The sequence below is a fragment of the Macrobrachium nipponense genome, chromosome 13, assembly GCF_015104395.2.
Source record: "Macrobrachium nipponense isolate FS-2020 chromosome 13, ASM1510439v2, whole genome shotgun sequence".
NCBI lineage: Eukaryota > Metazoa > Arthropoda > Malacostraca > Decapoda > Palaemonidae > Macrobrachium > Macrobrachium nipponense.
This window is the reverse complement of record NC_087206.1, coordinates 48,379,192-48,402,020: the sequence shown is the minus strand read 5'-3', so window position 1 is coordinate 48,402,020 and position 22,829 is coordinate 48,379,192. Positions and strand designations below refer to the sequence as shown.

The 22,829-nt window shown below is 38.3% G+C and overlaps 2 protein-coding genes across 5 annotated transcripts in view; one reads left to right on the top strand and one right to left on the bottom strand.

Moving 5' to 3' along the window:
* Positions 1-6,995: 6,995 nt before the first annotated feature.
* Positions 6,996-7,685, bottom strand: LOC135225315 (uncharacterized). Its single transcript, XM_064264646.1, has 2 exons — positions 7,658-7,685; positions 6,996-7,420 (listed from the first exon to the last, which is right to left on the bottom strand). The coding sequence occupies exons 1-2, from the start codon at positions 7,683-7,685 to the stop codon at positions 6,996-6,998; spliced, it is 453 nt and encodes a 150-aa protein (XP_064120716.1).
* A 14,671-nt stretch (positions 7,686-22,356) lies between these two features.
* LOC135225785 (carbohydrate sulfotransferase 4-like) overlaps positions 22,357-22,829 on the top strand; it is a 169,787-nt gene continuing 169,314 nt past the window's right edge. For 2 of the 4 annotated variants that reach the window (XM_064265263.1, XM_064265259.1), the window contains exon 1: positions 22,357-22,709. In XM_064265263.1, coding sequence (XP_064121333.1) covers positions 22,693-22,709 — 17 coding nt within the window. In that variant the 5' untranslated portion in view covers positions 22,357-22,692. The remainder of the gene's footprint in view (positions 22,710-22,829) is intronic. The other 2 variants (XM_064265262.1, XM_064265260.1) reach the window with 1 other exon arrangement.

The following is a 22,829-nucleotide window of genomic DNA, read 5'->3' as shown; positions in this document are numbered from 1 at the left end:
GATGTTGGCTTACCCTTATTGTTGTTTGAAGTTATGAATGCTTATCAAGAAAGCATGGGTTGTTTACCTAATGAGATGATTTTTGGTAGAGAAGTGAGAGGACCGTTGAAGATTCTTGCAGAAAATTGGGAAGAAAATCAAGAGGAAATCCAAGGAGAGCATATGAAGTACTTAAGGGGTGAAAGTGATTAGAAGATATGATGCCAAGACTAAGCTAAGAAGTTTCAGTGCAAGATCCTACAGGATCCTGGTTAGACTTGCGAGAGCTCCTTGGCCGCCAGAACCTACTTGTCAGACACGACCTCGGTGGTGGGGTGAATTAATGACGCAAAGCTGTTTCCTTACATTTAATACTCTTCACAAGGCCTCTTCGAGGCCTATTGGTCCTGGGATGGGTAAAAGCAAATGCAGTGTATGTGTTAGTGCTTGACCCCTCCCTTACCGCAAAAATGTCACCCGACCAACCTCCAACCGTTGCGCAAGTGACCCTGGCACCTACCGGTGCCTGTGCCCCTTACACAAGTTCCGTACTCGCGAACAATTGTCTTTTCTTTATTCAATACCAATCGAACCGTTCCGACGTCGAGTCCGCTATACAATCTGTCAGCGATGCCTTCTCCGATGAGGAAATCAACGTTGCATATACGAAATGCAAAGATCTGATACCAGAGAGCATTCTCAAGGAGCGATCCGCGAAGAACTTGTCCTCTCACAAAAAAATATCGTATATCACTAAGTGGCTAAGGCGACCTGCTCGGTGGAAAATATACGCGATGACCCTTACAACCACCTGCCTCCAAAGGGCCCTGCTGACCTAAGCCTACCTGCGGTGTACCACACTGCAGAAAATGCCTTCAAAACAGTAAAAGTCTCTCTCAGAAATAATTGGAAAAAACTCTGAAAAAATTGAGGAGACAAATGATAATTTATCAAGAATCTGGGACGTGATCAAAGGACTACAGGAATCCATAATCAGCCTTAAAGGTGGAATCAAATAACCTCACACGGATCTGGGATGCGATCAAAGGAGTGCAGGATCGATAGACAATCGCACAGATACCACCAGACTACTACGAATGCGGCATCCAGTTTTTCCTCGCCTCCCAGCAACACGGAAGTGCCCCCCCGTTCCGAGGGGACTGTTGACAAAAACTCTTCTCCCTCCCCAGTGCCTCCGGTGGAAGATATATCCCCGGTGATGATTACTAGCCCTCGTAATCCTCCCCACCCTATCTCTCCCCCCCAAACCCCCATCGTAGATGCAGATGAAACCTGATCATGAGGGGTCTGGCGGCTGGCAGATACAAACAAGCAGAAAGAAGAGAAGAACCTCCCGTTTGGCCGCTGGACCGGAGCCCAACATTCGTGTTTCACCTCACCCTACACCTGAGAAGAGTGGCCACGTAGTAATTCACAATCTCTGCGCTCATCGGTGACGCTGGATGCCATAGTGGAGAAGAGTCAAGTTTCTCACTGGCTCTGACCCACTCTCTCTCACGAAATCCCATGCAGGATTGAAACATAAAGTGGCTTACAGGATTACCTGCCTATTTCAACACCCTCGACGTTCTTAAAGGCGAGAATTTCGGTCCTAATATTTAGTTTCAAGATACAGACTAATCCGGGATCAACCACCCCCAGGGGAACTTACTGACACTCCAACCAGGGTCATTTCCACCGCAAGTGCCAGCCAACCCCCCACAGCGAGTGACTGCCCACTCCCCCTGCTAATAACCCCCCATCCACCCAAAATGATCAGCGCATTCATCTCCCATCTTCGTGAGTAGTCATGGATACATTAAACATAATCTCTTGGAATATCTTTGCCTCAAGCGGAACATTCCTCTTCTAAACATGTTCTGCAAAAACTTCAAAGGAAGGGCATTATTGCACTGCAAGAAACGCTCCTCTGGCCACATGACCTTGCCATATGCGATTCAATTCATGAAGACTACAGAACCTTCTCGACTTCATCGATGCAAGTTACAGATCAAATCCTAGCCGGTCGCCCGAAAGGAGGCCTTTCTTTCCTGTGGCACAAATCGTTAGACAATACGATAAAGGTGATGACCTACAGGAGTGACAGATTGCTGGGGCTTCAAGTGACAGTAGGAACTCGATTATCCTAATTATTAATGTTTATATGCCATGGGAAAATAACAATAATTTTTGATCATTACTGCATGATCCTAGGGGATTACACAGTATTATTCATGATTCTCCTGCTGATCATATTTGTATAATCGGGGACCTTAATTCTCACCCCACAAAACAATTTTATAATGAACTTACTCGCTTCTGTCAAAATCATGCTCTCCAAATTAGCGATGTAATGCTCCTCCCTCCCTCCTCCTATTCATATGTACATAATAGAGCGGACGCTATTACAAACTTCCTGGCTGGACCACTGCATCACTCTCCACAACTTCATGAGTTCTATTATGACCTGCAATATTCGCTATGATCTTGCAACGGGTCTAATGTTACGATCACATCCCATTACAGGTGTCATTCAGTACCCCAACCCTCCCTACCGTGAACCCCCTAACTGATCGACCACCAGCGGTAAACTGGGATTTTAAAAACCAACAGAAAAACCAGAGACTTTTAGGGCGACCACGGAAACCAGGTTGCGGTCAATAGTTTCAACCGGCAGACGCCTTACTTTGTACTAACACAAATTGTAGAAATGACCACCACAAGAGGGATCTGAATGAATTCTATTCGAACATAATCTCCGCTTTGCTTGCTTCGGGCAGGACTGCCTACAGATTTCGTCAAGGTAATTCTCGTAATATACCTGGATGGAATGACTTGGTTAAAGATCTGTATACATACTCACGAGAAATGTTTTTACTGTGAGGCAAAATGGTAGCCCCAGGGAAGGGCACACTGCATTGCTAATGAGACAGGCGAGAGCGCAGTTCAAACTTGCTCTTAAGCACTGCAGGCTAAATGAAAAACAACTAAGAGCCGATGCAATGTCTAGAAACTTAGAATCTGGTGATTATCCTCGTCTTTGGAAAGATATCCAGTCTTTAAATCCCAAAACTAAAAAGCTATCACAGAGAGTAGGGGAAGCAGTCGGAGACGAAGCTATTGCAAGTATGTGGGGCGATCACTTCAACAATATCCTGAATTGCATAAATGATCAAGATTCCCGAAGGGATGTAGATAACCTCCTTACTGACAACATTCAATTTCATTTTGCAGACCGTATTACGCCAGGTAACATCAGCGATGCCATAAACAGCCTACCTAATAATAATCGCCCGGCTGTGATGGTCTTTCCTGCAGAGGCCTTCAAACTCTGCCATCCGATAATTTCTTTACATTTTTGCTAGCTGCCCTGATTCAATGCGTGCATAATTCACCGGTTTCGGTTTTCTTCCAGACTCCCTACTACTTAGTTCACTTGATACCATTAATCAAAAACAAGCTAAAGGATGCAGCTGACCCTGGCAACTACCGGCCGATTGCAATCACAACGATCGCATCGAAGATACTTGAGTCTGTTCTTCTAGTTAGACTTCTCCCCTTTTTACACACCACTGACAACCAGTTCGGGTTTAAAGCAAACCACTCAACCGACACCTGCATCTACATACTGAAAGAATTGCTTAATTACTACCTATCATCAGCCTCTCCTATTTTCCTTTGTTTTGTAGATGTGAGAAAAGCATTTGACAGAGTAAACTACCTGAAGCTCTTCCTGAAGCTGCATAAAAGGGGCACACACCCCTCGTACCTAATTGGCATTTTACATTGCTGGTTCTCCACACAGCAATTCTGTGTCAAATGGGGTAACGTGTTATCTTACACCTTCGCTCCCTAAACGGGCTCCGGCAAGGGGGTCATTCTCTCTCCTTACCTGTTTAAATACGTACACAGATGACTTGAATTGTCAAACTGACTCGCTCCCATCGGATGCACCGTCAATGAAACAACTATAAACAACCTCTGTTACGCCGACGATATGGTTCTGATTTCCCCATCAGTGCAAGGTCTCCAACGACTCATCGACACCTGCCGCCAATATGCAGAGGAATTTGATATAATCTACAACGAAACCAAGACCCAGTGTATGTCGCTGCTCCCGAGATCGCTTAAGCATATTGCAGAACCTCAAATTTTCCCTCGGAAACCATCGGCTGGAATTTGTGCACGAATTTCCGTATTTGGGTCACATTATCACCGAGAACGACCTAAAAGATACGGCAGACATTGAACGAAGGCGTCGTAACTATGTGCAGCTGGCAACATGATTGCAAGGAGGTTTGCCTTCTGTCACCGAGACGTGAAACTGCTTCTATTCCGCTCGTACTGCTACAGTATCTATGGGTGTTCCTCTGGACGAACTATACCCAACGAGACCTTGAGACGCATCACTGTTGTGCACAATGACATTCTGAGACGCCTCACAAACACTCCCCGCTACCACTCCGCCACACAGATGTTCATTGAAAACCACCTGGACAATTTAAAAATCATTGTTAGGCGAACAATGTCCAGTCTGGTAACCCGAGTGAGAAACAGCAGCAACTCGCTCATACAAAGCATCCTAAGGAGTGAAGCAAGAAGAAGATCTAAATTGTGGGAAAGATGGAAAATGAGGCCTTTGTCCCTAAAGGACTTAATCTCTGTATTGGCAAGATGTCATCTGCAGTTTTTGTCATTATTACATTTATAGCTGATATTTTAATTTTTCATTATTACTGTGATTCCTATCAAGTTAAAGTTTTATTTACATTTAATTTATGTATTAAGCCCTCTGGACCTGACTACTGTAACCACCTAAGGTCTCTAGTTGAAATTTGAGTTATATAATATGTGCACCAACTGTTATTACTCGCAATGCATTTTTTTTTTTTCTCACCAATATTATTACTGTTATTACCAGTATGATGATTACTAGCTTTTATGCTACCTCAGCTATATTATGGATAAGTGCCGATTATTCATTTTTTTTTTCTTTTTCTATTTTATCATATCTCATGTATCTAGATTGTGTATGTTAGCTGTCTGTATCTTGTATACTCAATGTATATGGCCCCGAGCTGAAATAAAACATATTATTATTATTGTTATTATAGAACCTACTTGTCAGACACGACCTCGGTGGTGGGGTGAATTAATGACGCAAAGCTGTTTCCTTACATTTAATACTCTTCACAAGGCCTCTTGTGACTATTCTGAAAAACAGCTTCACATCAACATTCATTCTGAAAACAGGCAGGAAACACTAATGCATAAGGAACTTATTCTCAAAAAAGAAAAAAATTACTATTACAAAAACAGTAAGTCTACATGATAAGGCCCTTGATATGTGGTAGGCTTTAAACTGGCAAGATGTGCAAAGAATATCAAAACATGTTCAAAGATAAAGTGGTGAAAATTCCTTACCAGCCTAATATTGTAATTGACTATTCATTAATTTGCACTATGGTAGCCTACATGACAAAGTACATTTCATCATAGTACCATGGACATAAAATTTCTCAATATTCTTTACAAAAAATATACTGTACTGAGTTTATGTTGAACAAGTGGCCTCAAGCAAACAGCAAAATAAGATTCACTGATGAATGATAAAATTCTTGCATTAAATAAAATTCAACTAACAAAATTTAACTCATTACAAAACAAGCTTAAAATAGTGTTTAACTACTATGAAACATACTTAAATTTAATACATTTTAACAGTGAATATGGCTTAACCAAAATATTCCCCAAAAAATGCAAATTGTTACTTACACCGCATCCCAAGGTAGGCTGACAAGTCGGTACTAAAGACAGGAAAAATTATGGTAACAATGCTGTGTGCCTCCAAAACACACTCATTCATACTTCAGTCTACAAGCACGTTCGAAACTTGAACTCCAGCGAAGCCCAGTTAAAATAAATTTTACACTAGGGCACAACCACACAGGGAGGATTGACATACAGGAGAACTTGTCTGGGCAGAAGCCAACCAACAACATAAAATCTGCCGCCCTCGGCTACGGGGCTCATTGTTTACGAACGGAAAACACATAAACAACATTAGGCTATATTACATTCGTAGTCACACCTTTCACAGCTTCAATAACCAAATAAAAAATCATTACATCAATTTTCGCTATCAATTGTTAATTAAATTCCATTAAATCAACTTGTACAACTTAATTGAATTAAATACAGACATCTGTACGTCCTGTTGAAGCTTCTAGAGCATTCTACTGGCGGGAAATCACTCAAAATGGTGTAATAACATATAAACAGGCAATCTTAACCAAGCATCGCACAGCAATAAACATTTACAATCATTTGACATTCATTTGTACCAAAAACAAGGAATATCTTATGGTAAAACTAACGGAGATCTGACATTAAGCGCCAGAATTAGAACAGATATAAAGCAGTCTACGCTAGTAAAACATTTTCTATGCATTGATTCTATTCTCTTCATAAAGAAAACGCAGCACTGGAAACTTTAGGTATGACTAAACAGAATTAAATAAACTAAAAGGCTTTCAATTTATCAAACGCCACCATGGCCGTTTATAGCTTTGTGGGGGCCCTAGGCAAGATTCTGTTTGGGGACCCCTAGATAGATAGGTAGGTAGGTACTTCATTTATCCCTGAGGGGTTGTCAAACTGTGATGAAGCGATTCCTAGCCCTTTAGATGGTCTGCTAAGATGCAAGAAACTATTACACTTCACGTTTACTTATTTCGCATCTATTTCAAAGTGCAAAGATAATAAAAAAAAATTAAAATAATGCTTGATTAACATCACAGTCACACACTTACCAGAAAAACAACTAATAATTCACATTATTCACAGTGACAATGTATTGTCCTCAAAAGTCTGCTTCCTCGCTTTCTTATTTGCAAAGTCATCAATGATGTTCTCATATGATACCTGCTTGTCCACCTCATGGTTGATGATGATTATTGTAAGACCAGTGAGTCGACCCTGTACCATGGAAGACCTTAGGTATGTTTTGATGAGCTTCAGCTTTGAGAAGCTCCTCTCTGCTGAGACTGCCACATCACAGGCAGAGTGCAGACGATTCTCAGGGCAACCCACAGATTGGGATACAGATCCTCCAAATGTTTTTTGTGGATAAAGGTGAGGCCCTCAAGAGCAGTTATGTTATCTGAGGGTAAGTTTGGCAAGTTTTTGACTTCCACAGCCAGTTCCTTTCCATCAATGTCACTTTCATTTCCAGTTCTTAATGTCATGCAGAGGTTGTCACACTGGTTGCTCAATGCCTGATCATCCAGTCTTTGGAAATTGAGCAGCACTCCAAATCCGTGTCTCACTTCACCCAGTGTTTCAAACTTATCAGTTAAGGATTCAATGGCTGTGTCAACAACAACATTAAAGAATATTGCTTTTACCCTCTTCATGGCATCTGCAATGGGCTCATCTGAGGCTTCATAAGCAAAGCACTTTTTTTGTGCTTCTTAATCTTTTCTCTTTGAGTACAGCGTCTACATTAATTTCCTCACACATGTCTTTAGCAGAGGCCTGAGCTGAAGCAAAGCCAGTTCCTCTGTAGTTAGTCAGATATGTTTTTGTTTTAGTGAGGAGGTCAACTGCCACATCAAGCTGCATTTTGGGAGACTGCAGGAGCTTGCTGATATGGTCCACATGGTGTTGAATGTCATACCTATGACTGTGCAAATGATAATCGGCATGACCCCACCTCTTCTTCCATACTTTGGGCTTCAATCTTGGTCAGAGGATCTGACCTCCCTGATCATCAGCAAAGCTTCCCTTATATTAGAAGCCAGGTACCGCACAGCTTCTATACTGTTAATATGGCTTTCCCACCTTGTGTCACTCTAAGTCTTGAGTGCAACAGTGACATGTTCCCTTAGGATTGCCATTCTTTGTGGTGATGCTGAAAAAAGGCTGTACAGTTTATATACATTGCCAAAATAGCTGATGGCATCTGTTGAAGCTGTTGCTGCATCAGATACCACCAAGTTTAGGGAATGTGCCCCCACATGGAACATAAAGAGCACGAGGGTTCTTCTCAAGAAGTCCTCTGCAAAAATCAAAGGGAATATTCAGCTCCATCAGTTTCTTCAAAATCAATGATGACAAACCAAGACCTGTTGTTTCAGAAGCTACAAGAAATCCCATAAAATGTTCCTTGATTTCTAGTGTTTTGTCCATTTTAACAGTCCTTATGATAACTGACATCTGCTCTTGGTGGCTTACATTGCGAGTACAGTCCAAAATGAACTGAATAATATTTGGAATGTTTAATCTCAGTCACCTCTGTGTCCATTATTTTTCCCCACTGATTGAGGCAATAAGTTCATTTTGGATGATATTTCCAAGATAGCTGGAATGACTGAACTGGCCACTATCAACATGCTCAATGTGTTGCTTCATGACAGGATCAAATTTAGCAAGCAAAGGGAAATTTCAGCTTTTCATTGGGGCCCCCGGGTGACTTGGGTGATTTTAATTTTCCAAGCTACCCCGGGGTCCCCTGGTGGCAATTGTCTAGTCCACCTTTAGCTAGAAATGACCCTGAACGTCACACTGGTGGCGGCTGTGTCGCAGGATTCTACATTCAGTGTTGGTCAGCAAGTGTTAGTTTTCCTACCTGTCAAGAGATTTCCCCTCATCAATAAATTTCAAGGTCCTTACAAGATAATTGGGAAGTGATAGAACTTATGTGATTGAAACACCAGAAAGAAGAAACCAACAAAGGAAGATACGTGTGAACCTCTTGAAACCTTATGTTTTTGTGTGCATTTATCCATTTTTATTATTGAAGTGTGTTTTTTTTTATTCTGTGTTATTAATGTTTTCTTAGTGTTTTTGTAATTTTGGTATTTTCGACATTTTTTTTGCATTAACATTTACAATTTCATTAAATTAAGTGTTTTCATTAGTTAATCATTGCAAATTTGATTGTTCTTTAACACTTGTGAATTAATTTTCATATATTAATTGTTACTTAACACTTTGAAATTTACTTGAGTAATTTAATTTCTTGATTTTTGTGATAAATTAATTTTGATTTAATTTTACTTAATAATTAACTCGAGAATTAATTAAACTTTGTGTTTTTTTTAAATAATAGTAAATTTCTATGAGACTGTAAATTTCACTTATAAATTTTGAGTTTAAGGAATTTTTGTTTTCAAAATTTTTATAAGGGTTTTCTTTTTTTCCACTAATATGTTGAATATTATTTAGTTGGAAATATAAAGTGGCAATTGAGCTGTTTTCCTTCAGCTTTGTTGAAGTGAGTTAGAACCAGGGAAATACTTAGACTTAAAAGTTGATGGAGTGATGCCCTTTAATTAATTTAATTCCATATAAGAAACCCTTTTTTAGTCTACCCAGATTTTTCCAAAGACTTTTACTTAGCTTGTGATGCCTCGAGTACAGGGCTAGGAGCTGTATTGTTACAAAAGGCTATAACTAGGACGAGGGCAGTATATTATGCTAGATGAGTTTTAAACCAAGCATAAAGACGTTATAGTAGGTACCACAGAAAGAGTGTTTAGCTCTATATTGGGGTCTAAAGAAGTTTAGACATATACTTTTGGGTCATAAAGTTAATGTGTTTACTGATCACAAACCCATTTGTGAACTATTTAAAAATAGAGCCTTTACCAACAACATGAAGTTCAATAGATGGTTCATTAGTGTATTAGAACTCGCCCCAGAACACCTTGCCAGATGCATTATCCAGATCCCAAGAAGAAACATAAAAATGTATTACCGTTAATACCCTTAATTTTAGTTGTCAAGTAGTAGATTGAGATCTAAAAAGAGCAAAGATACAACAAGAAAGAGATGCAGAAATCAGACAAATAGTAAGATAGAAATTACTAGATGAATCCTTAAAACCTGATTTTCAGTTAATAAATGGATTGTTGCATAGAAGGCCGACGGCGAAAAATGGTTGTTTCCGACTATGCATCCCAAAAACACGAATCAGAGAAGTTTTAGAACTAACATACTCATATAAGTTAGCAGGACATCCAGGAATTAAAAAGACAACAAGAACTATAACCAGAAATTATTTTTGGCCAAAATGTAGTGAAGATGCCAAAATCTTTGTACAAAACTGTATAGTTTGTAATCAACACAAAGGTAAAGTAAATCTTAAAGCTCCACGTGGAAAAATATCCATCAGAATTAAATCTATTTCAAGTAGTAACTATGGACATTTTAGGTCTATTTCCAAAGCCTATTAGAGGAAATAAACAAATATTAGTCTTCTTAGACTATCTAACTAGATATGTAGAAATCGTACCAGTAAGAAACAGAGATGCAGCAGAACCTCTTAAATCTAGAATTATTACAAGGCATTCATGTCCACAAGTTCTTCTTTCAGAAAATGCTGCTGAATTTACTAGTGGTCTTTTAAAGAAAATATGTGAATTTAATGGAAGAAATAAGTGTCAAATAACCGCTAATAAACCCAGTTCTAATGGAGCAGTAGAACGAACTAATAGTAAAATAACTTGAATAATACTGTAAACGAAACAATAGGAGGATCCCCACATTACTTGCTATATGGGTATCAGAAAAGAATGCCTAAAACATTATTAGACTATGCAACACCACCCAGACATACTTATAACTATGATGACTATGTTGCATGGAAGACTAGACGTACTTACAAGACAGTCATGGAAACAAGGGTAAAATTAAAAGAGGTTCATAACACTTATGCCAAATATTGTAATAAACATACCATTAAACGAGACATGGCCGTAATTGGGCTACCTGGGTCCGGGAATCGGCTAAAGTTCGGGCAAATCGGTCGAGATATTCGGGCATTCGGGGAAGGAATTTTTTATTTTATATATGAAAAAAAATAAAAATAAAAGATATATAAATAACAAGAATAAAAGGAAAAATAAACTGCTGATTTCATAGTTGGAGAACAGGGTCTTGAAAAGTCCCTTTAAATCGTTGTGCCGATGATTTTATTATAATTTTCTGTTAGATATCGTATATCGTTCATTATGTATATGTATTTTTTATCATTAATTATCAACCATGGGCTACAGCTAGTGTACAGTAATTATGCTAACCATTATTTCCAAAGCATTATTGCCTGTTAATTTACTTGGGCAACACAGTTAGTAATGAATATAAAGGTACAAATAAGTACATAAAGCAGAGGTTGCACCCAAGGCCATCTATTTCCACTGTTATGGGCACTAACTCAACCTTGCAATACAGGATACATTGCAGGAAAATACTATCATCAGGAATGCTCTTGGAGTGGTCCAGTCCATCCACAACTTCTTTAATACACCTAAGCGAGAGAATGTTCTCCGTTCTGTACACATGCCATATATTGACCTAACACTATATAGTCCATATATCAAATTGAAGTTTCTAAGTGAGACGCTGGTCCTGTAGACGGGAGGTTGTGAAAGCTGTAGAGCAACAACCTGAGAGAATTCTACTTCCTCTAATAGAGTTGTCTAATAAAAAAAAAAAGCCTAAAACTCTGTGGATGCAAAGGTTGTTGTCAAAGCTATGCTTGAGTTCCAGTTCATCCTTGGCTTGCACACTTTAAAAGTGATCTTTTACAACACAATGCCCTGGCTAGATACCTGCAGGGTCATGATGCTGACGTGATGACTGCAAAGTTCACTTGTGATGCTACACTAGAAACCCTCAAAAAGCGCAGGGAGGAAGATTTGTTTTCTTTCATATGGGAAAAGGCCAGAAAAACTGCAAAAAACATGATTGAATTTGCAACAGACATTGAAGAGGTGGAAACTAAGAAGCGCCAAAAGAAATCATCCAAGAGGCTGCAAGCACTCTCAGGAGAAACTCTTGAAGAACCCATCTCCTTTACAGACCATCAAAGAGCCAGGATTTCTTACTATGATGCCTTAGAGTTCTCACTGAAATGAGAGAGAGATTTGCAAGCAGGCATACACATATCCTGACATCCCTGGCAAATATGATATTAGGGAACGCAGTAGAGGATGATATCAAGGCAGTGTCTGTATTCTACAATGTGGATAAAGACATCCTAATGGCTGAAACTACCATTTTTCACAATCTGGAAGACGTGGATTTGAATACTGTAAGTAAAGTGATAAGGTATCTTTACTCATTTCTCTGTGTGAAACTTTGCCACACTTCAGTGAGATGGCAAAAACTCTGGCACCAACCTTACCCGCTACATCTTGTTCAGCAGAGAGGTCATTCTCGTGCTTGAGAAGACTCAAGACTTTCTTTAGATCCGCTATGGGTCAGGATAGGGTCTCAACATTCAGGCATTGAAAGAGGTTACGCCAGGAGGATATGAACACCATAATAGTTGTATTTGGCAAACGAAAGGGGAGGGACAAAATGTTCTTTTAATTTATCTCTGAATATGCTATAAAATGTAGTGTAATAAAGATATTCTTGTGTATTTGACTATTTTTACAGGCTTGGAGTAATGATAATTTAATATAAAAGTAATTAGTTACACATTTACGTAATTATACTTATAATTCTTTATTTCTATCAATTGGTAATATTAACTGCAACTGAATTTGTTCAAATATGAAGTAATCTTCGGATGAGAATTGGTCATGCTAACGTTAATTTTTTAGGTCTAAAATTTTAGAAATGTTTCGTTTGTTGTTGTACTAAGGATTTTACAACTTATTAATTTTGTTGTATGAATTGATTTTAAAAGACCAAATTCACATATTATTTTTTATCTGCATTATGTTTTATTTTCTATGGTCATGTATTTGTAACTGAAATTTTTAATGCTTAAAATTAATTTTTATTATATTTGTGTTTGAGATGTTCCCTCATTGTAAATGTAGCTGTAATTTGATAATAGCACAGGTAATTATAACTGTAATTATTATAATTCATATAAAGGATATGTATTTGCTCCAAGCCTGATTTGTGGATATTTTCACATAGTTGGTGATCTTGCTAGTCATGCCTTTTTTCGTGAAAAATAGTGCAAAAATAAATATTGATAGGATGTTCCTTTTGTAAGTTGTGTAATATCTTAAAAGTTGCCTCGGCGTTAATTTGTTTGTGTGAATTTCGGTTTGAAAGCATACATAAGACGATGCATGCATATAATCTGAATAAAGAATAGAACAATAGCTACGTATTTTTGCTTAACTCTTTAAATTTACCTGCTGTACATAATTTAACAGCTGTTGGTATTTGATACACAAATATGGTGATTCAAAAAGAAGAAAGAAAAAAAAAAAAAAACTTGTGATGTTTAAAATTCGGGCAAATTTGGTGTTGCCCTCCCAAATGAACTTCACCTCGTACGCTTGGCTAGGCACTCAAACATATGTACAAAATTATGTTCAAGAAGGACCAAATGTAAAGGCTTGTCTCAAGTTTACTGGGCCATATAGAGTTGTTGAAGTGTCAAAATTAAACAAATACAGAGTAATTAATGAAAGTGATCTAAAGGAAAAAGTAGTTCACTTGAATCATATAAAAGTAGTTAAAACAGATCCATGGTCCACTAAAGTTATGGATAACATGAAAATGCTATAGATAATGTTGTTAACAGAAAATATAATCTACGAAACCGACATAGTTAAATATGTATATATGTATGTGCATATTGGTGTTGGGCTGAAAATATCATAAATATAATGTATGTAGTGAAACCTATATATAAACAAAATCTTACAGATGCAAAAATGTGGCTCATCATAGCATTAGTTATAATTGGACTCATCTCTTCAGAGGTGGAGATAAGAAAGGGATCATTGCTACAAATGCATGGGATTGATTGATTAATGCAAAAATGTACCATGGCGTCACAACAACTTAGGTCATCGACTCCAAATACATGGGAAAGTCAAAATGATCAGAGACTTAGGAATAATTTCTATCGACATAAAAACAGCGTTAAACAGTGAAGACACATTAAGGCAACTCCAAACAGATATAAAGTAATAATACAGAAGGGTGACAATAATAGTGTTATACATTTGTTAGAAAAAGTAAATACAGACATAAAAAATACTGTGAACAAGAGATCAAAGAGATTCCTCTTACCCTAAATTGGAACTGCATTGAACACATTATTTGGGGTTGGTACCGAAGCAAATGTAGAAGATGAAAAAGAAAGAATATACAGACTGGGAAAATGTGGGCAGCAGCAAGAGGCAACGTGATAAAAAAGTGATTGCCTCACAAAATCAAAATGCAGAACAAACAGAAAAACTGAAAATTCTTATAAATCAAGTCAATCCGAACGTAACAAAAGAACTCACCTAATTGGAAAACAGTTTTTAAATACATTTGCTCAAGAAAGTGAAGTGATATTACACGAACATAAGAATACATTAAATGCCATTCTGCTTGCTTATAAAGGTATTTTTAGCCCAACACTAATCACTCATAAAGAGTTAGAAGACATCATTAAATTCTGTGTAGGAGAGAAACACTTTAAACCACTTGTGAAATATGTACAGGGTGTTTCGAAATTAGAACCCCCCCCCCCCCCCCCCCCTCTACAGCATAAACTAAAATTGATATGTACAAAAAACAAAAGTAATTCAGAACAAGTATTTATTTAAGTTTTTCTCAGAGTATTTAATATTTTGTGTGGCTTCCATCTGCCTGTACCACAGCCTGCATTCTTGAGGGGTATGATTTCAGCAAATCGCAAAAAAGCTGAGACTAAAACTCCATTTCCCTGAGAACTTCAGTCACCTCTCTTTGCAGGTTGTCGAGGCTTGGTATACCATCATAGTTCACTGTGCATGCTTCAACACTATCCTTTAAGATACTACCAATGTTTTCACACACATTAAGGTCAGGGGAGCTACCTAACCTGAAATTCACTTGATGAGAAGAAATCGATACCACTGTTTCGAAGAGCCTTGAAATATGGTGCCTTATCATGCCTCTTTTTGCGATGACTGTCAAATGGATTTTTGTTCCAGTTCCTTTTAACAAAGGATTCATCTCTTTTAATGTATTTAGCTATCCAGGAACGTGAAATGAACGATGCGCCAGCATCCCTGGCCTCTCTGAAGGTTATAGCCCGGACTCGGTCAATCCATCTAACTCCGTCACTCAGTCTGAAAATACAAGAAATGTATAATGAAAAATAGCTTAATAGAAACTTAATATCATGTACTTGGAGATAGGCTATAGCAGAAAACTTCATAACTTTACATTTGTTCTATGGGGGTGCTCTAATTTCGAAACACCCAGTATTCATGTATTACAATTTAATAAGTGCCAAAGTCTTTTTTGATAAAATTATTCTAATTGTACCTTTCAATACTACGATCACAAACACACTCATTACTATATACCCATTTTCTATGTTAATTAACAATCAAATAATCATTAATAAAGGTTATACTAGACATTTTGCATGAACGTGCTAACACAGAGTATGATAAAACTTTTGAAGTACTTGTATTGGATCAAGAAATTTTTGTATTTCCACAAAATACTATTGTTGCTAAAATTATATGCAATATGTCCACTGAGGTAAGGTTTAAAAATGTTAAATCATTTACAACATTATGTCAACTGATAATAGCCAACCATCTGTACTATGAACCGAACAAATTGACAACATTTGAAATCAACAAACATGTACCATATAAAAATTACTCATATAAGATAAAAGAATTCAAACTGTCTCAATTAGAATTAAAGAAACTTGAAAACTTGAAGTATGTTGATGACTATTTTTCTACAAGGAAAATGTATCCCCAATTTTATCATTAGTAAATCTAGTGATAATAGAAGTAACTGTTGTTTTGTTTATTATAATAGTAGAAATAAAAAGATATGAACAGTAATTGACATTTGATGTTAACATTATTTGTTACATGATAATAATTTCATATGTTTATTGTTCTGAATGTTCATTTAATGTACTTATGAGAATCAGTATACTTATAATTTGATATGTTTGATATTTAATATGATTATTTTTTTAAAAGAATATTTGAGAGAACTTATGTCTTTTCCTCCTTTATTTGAAAAACAATTTTTATTATGTCCATTATTACATTTTGTTGCCAATTTAATTATTACTGTTGTATCAATTTTATTATGTTTAATAAAACATTGAAGACAATGTTTGGTAGGTGAACAAGTGATGTAATGACAGCTAGGAGAATATTGGTTAGGAATAACGTAAATATAAAAGAGAAAAAGAAATGAGAGAGAATCATTAACAGACAAATGATAGAGAGAGAGAGAGAGAGAGAGAGAGAGAGAGAGAGAGAGAGAGAGAGAGTAACGATCAGGTAGTGTTGTGAGTATGTAGCCAAAACACTGGTGCCAGAATAATCTAAGCGCAACCATTAAAAACTGTATACCCGTCTCACCTGTAACATGACCTTTCAACATTCGCTGGAACTTGAAGACTTCCGGTGACGTCATTAGCCCCACCCACAAACAAAGGAGGAATTAAATCAATTAATCACACCCAAGGGACGTTGATAGATAATCTTCAACCAATAAGAACGACTACAAGGCGAAACAGAAGCAAATGTCCGCCTACTAGTGGGATGGACACATCCTTTGAAGAATCTTCGAGAAAGGAAGCTTGGGGGGACAGAAGATAGAGAATAGCCAAGATCCTTATTGGAGTGAAGTCGAGAGCCTCACCAGTTGTGGGTTAAGAAGATTCAAGAAAGGCTCATACTTTGATTCGTAGTCATTTTACTTACTTTGTAGTTATACTGTATTATTTCACTAGTGCGTTAATGAAGTAAGAAAACTGCACTGTGTCTTCCTAAGCCTCCTGAGACTCTAACAACTAACAACAAACAAAGCAATAAAATGATAAAGCAACTATAAAGAACATATAAACTAATTCAAATAAGAAGAAGCTACAACCTATAACAAACGTTACAAAGATAACAATAACATCTTTACTTTGGTAACAGGTAACAATAAACAAAAAAAGAAAAAATTAAATATAATATATATATATATGTATATATACATATATATATATATATATATATATATATATATATATATATATATATATATATATATATATATATATATACATTTTTACAACACAACTGTAAAACACGTAAGGGGAAAGAGGAAATACCTGGAGTAAGGGATTGTTTTATGCTTGGAAAGTCGCCAGGGAAACTCAGCTAATAATCTAAATTTAGTTTATTTACAAAGAAAATATTGAATGGCCTGAGATTACTGAAAGGCATATGGGCCACGTGGAAGAGCGCTGAGTGCCGTCTGCATTACTCTAACATTCACAATATGATAAAATGGCCGAATTTAACATTTAATGCAAAGCTGGTTTCCACATTGATGATCTCTGGTAATAAAAGCGCTTGCAAGGAGGCAGGGATGCACGGAGTCAGCAGTTTGCAATCTGGAAATGAATTCCAATTTATATACAACATAAAGACAAAGACTTCTTGCACAACATTATGGCTAATGCATTATGGAGGGTGTTTATCTTTAATCACACATAGGGGGAGGACTCTAGTGCTTAAATAAAATGCTCGATGAAGATCTTAATCTTGGACAGGTCACAGGGGTGGCACGTGCTTACGAGGGTTGACAAAGGGTGATGGTTAGAGGAGTGAGAAAATGGAAATTTGAAAAGGAAAATAGCAAGATTCGTCTTGGAGAATAGGGGTTGGTTGGAATTTGCACTTTCGAGACGTACATTAGTTGGGTTGCGCATGTAGTGTATGTCTGATGAGGGCTCCAACCAGCGATGATGAACAAAGGGCTGAAAACAATTCAGAGGTGGACACGTCTGTCCGCTATAGGAGCTAGATGCGAATGAGGTGCGAACTTGAGGTTGGGGTAGCCTTCCCCCCGTTGGCAGCTCATTCTGAAAACAGAATGAGAATGAGAACTACTGGTCGTCTGTGACGACAGGCTACTCTATCCCTATGTATGGTTACTTTGAAAATTCTACTTGGTACTACCCTAATGCCCTGGTACTAAATTACTTAGCCTAACGTACTCTATGAACTTAATTAAGAGGACGCAATCATTCCAGAATGCGGTACACAGTAATGGAGGATTTTTGAACCTGAATTGTTAAAATACGTAAGATGAGGTATTGATGCGTGAGGGTGATGAGTGATTAGTAGTGTACCAGGATGGAAATTTGATGAGGTAATTATGACCTTTAGGTGAGGCTTAGTAGTACAAGTTCTAGGGGTTAGAGGGTTAATCTACTGGAAGAGATCAGGCTGGCTACCTTCTCTGGGTAGGTGCTAGGATCACTCTGGAATTGAATGTGACACTGTACCTAGAGCACAGGTGCCAAGGAGAGCATGTAGCTCTTTGGTTAGTTTGTGAATTTGTTACATCCCTTCTTCCTCTTCTTATTTCTCCAGGGCCTGGCTGCACCAGTCCTAGGACGTGACGGAGTCAGGAGCAGAGGCAGTGGTAGCCCTAGGGACTACAGGCGAACACCCTACTTCAGCAGCTGCAGCAACCGTTGTAGAGGTAGAACCTACTGCAGGGGAGGCCCTCACTCCGGCTGCTGCGACAGCCGTCGTAAGGGTAAGACTCCAGACTGACTCCTGGCCAGGCAGTTCCTGGTCGGCCAGAGATGTAACAGTGAGGTCTGCCGGAGGTTCATCCTCGGCCGACAGAGGTGATGGCAAAGAAGAATCATGGACTCGAGTTGGGCAATGGGCTGTATTAAGCTCCATGCAGTTTGGAGGATCTCCTGTAGGAGGATCCTTGGTTAGGTGGCACTAGCTCAGGCCAGGTGCAGAGGTTAATTCTTATGATGGCTCTACGTCCGGGCTGGATGGAGCATGGCACTGCTTAGTGCTCCCAAGTGGCACTGGGAGAGAGTTGGGGTCTGATGGACCTGGGACAGTACCGGAGGTGCCATACCTCTTGGTGTGCCCATGGTGATGGGAGACAGGGTTTCCTGTCTCTTGTGGAAGGCTGAGCCTTGTGGAGAATGGACAGTATCCACTGCTCTTTGCTTGCTAGGGCACCCAGGCCAATTAGTGGCGTGCCCTATTATGTTGCAGGTTTTGCAGCAGAACTGGGAATGATCTATGTTAAGAAGAAAGCGACCTTATGGGGTTTATTGTCTATGAGCCAATTTGGGGTTGGGTGTTGAGGTTGAGCCAAAATGGGGTCTTTTACCCTACTAATGGGTAGTTGCCTATCACCTGTTCTATGTAATAATATATATATATCTATATATATATATATATATATATATATATATATATATATATATATATATATATATATGTATATATATACACACATATGGAAATTTTCAAAAGCCGCATTGCCAATGCTATTTTACCAGATAACTTTTATTGGGTTAGATATGTAGATGATTCATTTGCAATTTGGGACACTCATTACAATACTGATGACATTCAACACAAATAAATGTTTGGTACCAGCCATAAAATTCACCCTGGAAAAAGAAAGTAATGGATGCATCAGTTTCTTGGATACAGGTGTAGTTAAAAAGGACACCGAATTAAAGGAGAAAGTTTACAGGAAACCAACAAATAACAGTTTGATCATTCATGCCCAATCCTTCCACACTGTTTAAATTTTAAGGTTGGCTGTAGAGATATATGAAAAATAGGATTATTATATTTGTAAACACAGTAAAGGGGGCAGTAGTGGTAATGAGATGTTCAACCCCGCCTCCTGACACCTGTCAGTGTGGACTTGTACCTAAGCGGTAGTATCCCTTGAGAACTTATTGTAAATTTTAGCCTAATGATTTTTGAAAGCCACTCCTACCTTGACACCTGCCTGTGGGTGGATCTGCAGTCTCAAACGGTTGTGTGTATGTTCGTCAGTACTGTCTTTGTAGTATATATACTCGTGAATTCTAATACTATGTATCAGTCCTTTGTCAATGGCTTGAAAATAAAGCCGAAACCGGTCAGGACCTACACCCTGTCTCTTATTTTTCACCTGTGGATATGTGTGAGATATATATATATATATATATATATATATATATATATATATATATATATATATATATATATATATATATATATATATATATATATATATATATATATATATATATATATATATATATATATATGTGTGTGTGTGTGTGTGTGTGTGTGTGTGTGTGTGTGTGTGTGTGTGTGAGAGAGAGAGGAGAGAGATATGCTGAAGCTTTCGTGTTCAGCAGCTTTCCGGCACAATGAAGGAATTTGGAGGTCTTTAAATGAGATTTTCTGGATTGAGTAAGATTACTAAAGTTTGACCACCTACTCTTATGGATTTGCTTTAACCTTGGTCAAAAAGAATGACACTGGATTGCTGTAGAGGAAATAGATACCAAGAGATATGTTATAATGGCGATCGACCACTTTTTCGACAGGAGAACTGTTGTGCTGCTGCTATAATTTAGTTTTTGGTGGTTTTCTGTAAAAATGATCTCACTGAGGTTTATCATGACAACGGGTGTTGTATGATGCATTCTGGAGTGAAATAGCTAAATATTGCTGCCTGAGATCTCCTGTAGCTTTGCCTTTTATATCTATTACAAAAAAAATTAACATGCCTTGGTTAGTACGGTGCAGGATTGGCGGAGAGACGCGCTGTTCTCCCTCTTGCTGAAGAGTGCTTGATTACCCATTGCTTTAATATTTGGCATCCGATCAGGCGTAACTCATCTTTGTTGGTTGATTTGAGCTAAGAAGCTCCTTCAATGTTGCAACTGCAAGAATGTATAAAACGCATCTTCACGATTGCGCATGTAACAAATGCATTTTAGGTTTCACACTGCCTTCGGTAGAATGAGACCGAAGACAAAAAAGAAGTCAACTGTAAACTGTAATAATGGTACTTGGTTATTGTTAACTTTAGCTTCTTCTCTTACTATGATTCTCTCAGCTTTTTTGTTTCATGGCTTCGTTCAGACTAAAACTGTTTAAAATATGTTTACTGTGTTTCACTCGTCTTTATTTTCATTCTGTGAGGTAATCGCGTTGTCTTTGAAGCTACTGCTCCTGATCAGAAAATAGCCGACCACAGTCCAGCTCAATGTGAGTTGTGATGAAGCTCCAGGTGTGGGTGGGGGGCGGTGAGTGGGGTGATGGCTTTTCTGACGAAAGCGGCAGCTACATTCCTCCTCCTGAAGGAATCACAACTTTTACATCTTGCACTGATTGCTCGTTCAGCACTGGTGGCCTTCATATAAACTGGCATTCTAAGGGATGGGCCACTGATTTTCCATATAAACAGCGAGACTCAGTTATGATGAGTTTTGCCTTTTCTGGCAGAAGTTTGTTCGAGGCACTTTTTTTTATATTTGGGATTGAAGTCAAACATGTATGTGATTAAAGTGATTTATTCCTTATTCACTCATCTTCTAGACATCATTGTATAAATATGCAAGTATGCATATATTTACACGAACGAGGTTGTGAAGGATATGAATGTTATCTTGTCATATATTTGTTTGACGGGACACAGTTAATGATCAAGAAGAAAGGAAGGAGTCACACACATAAACTCTCAAGGTGCTGATGCTATATGAGAAAAGGTATATGTCATAAAAAACAGACACAAGACATTCAGTAGGATCCCTAGAAACAGGGCTCGATCAAACGGTAAGCGGAAATTAACTGAGTCAAAACAAAAGTTTTGATTGAGAGTTATGAAGTATTTGATTATTAAGTGTGAATGAGTAAGCGAATCGTGTCAAAGTTAGGGATTTTGGGAAGAGGAGAAAGTCATCTTATTTGAAGGAGAAGTAACTGTTTTCTTCAGGTTAGAAGAGGGAAAGAACAGTAGGCTTGGGAATCAAGTTCTTGAATTTCCTTTGTGTTCTCAAAGAGCGAGTGATAATGCTCATATTACATTATTCAACTATTTGCTGGAAAATGATTGATCCCATGAAAATCACATAAAAAGACACCGCCAGCGTAAAGAGACACTTTCGCTGTTTGCGGTATTTCCAGCATTTGATGACTTCTTCATATTACCTCCTGCCTCGATATGATGACCATTTACAATAAAAGAAACCTCCATAGGGAAAGTATTCACTTCCTGTCGTTTCATTCGGTTAAATGGCCAGTAGGCGCACAATAGTTAGGGAACAATCATCGGTTGACCACAAATAAACGTGTTGAGTCATCGTCGTCGCCGTTGCCCATTCGATGAGTGTTCACGGCGCCAAGGAGCATCTCATGAGTCCTGGTAAATTCCCGTTATTTTCCACAAGATTTTCTCTCCAGAAAGGTATGATTTCATCACCGAAAAGGTATCATCAGAAAAGAGTCAATTAGTGTTAGTAACAGGAAACCAGGGGACCAGAAGTCTCTCAGGCAACTCGAGAGAGAGTTGCCAACTGTGATTTGCCTGAAGGCGCCGCCGTGGTTGGGGTTGGGGAATGTCGCCCAGCGGCTGCGGTTGCTGAGTCTGCACGGGGCAGGACGCTGGCGGGAGGCGGCAGGTTATGTCAGTTTACCGTTGAGGCTCCCGGAGAGAGCACACTGAGAGTGGTTCGTGCGAAGTTGTTAGAGAGGTGGCCGTAGGAGGATTTCTGTGTTTTTAATAAATATTATGTGCTGAAATAAATAAAAAATAAGACACTGAGGGGCCAAGGGAGAGTGTTTAACACAGTTTTTTTTTCGGAGAAGCAATTGAACAGCCTGATGGATTGGTATTTACTTGAACATCGAAATCGCCATCATCGTGAGCCCGGCCAGTGACTTGGTTCGAGAAATGGATTTCTGTTTACGGTAAGTGTGCATTTTTACAGCTAATGCAATCGACATCAACAAGCGTTTCTCGTTATCGGTTTTCGTCTCGGTTTTAGAACCAAGGCTAAATCTAGGCCTTTTCAGTGTGAGAATAACGAA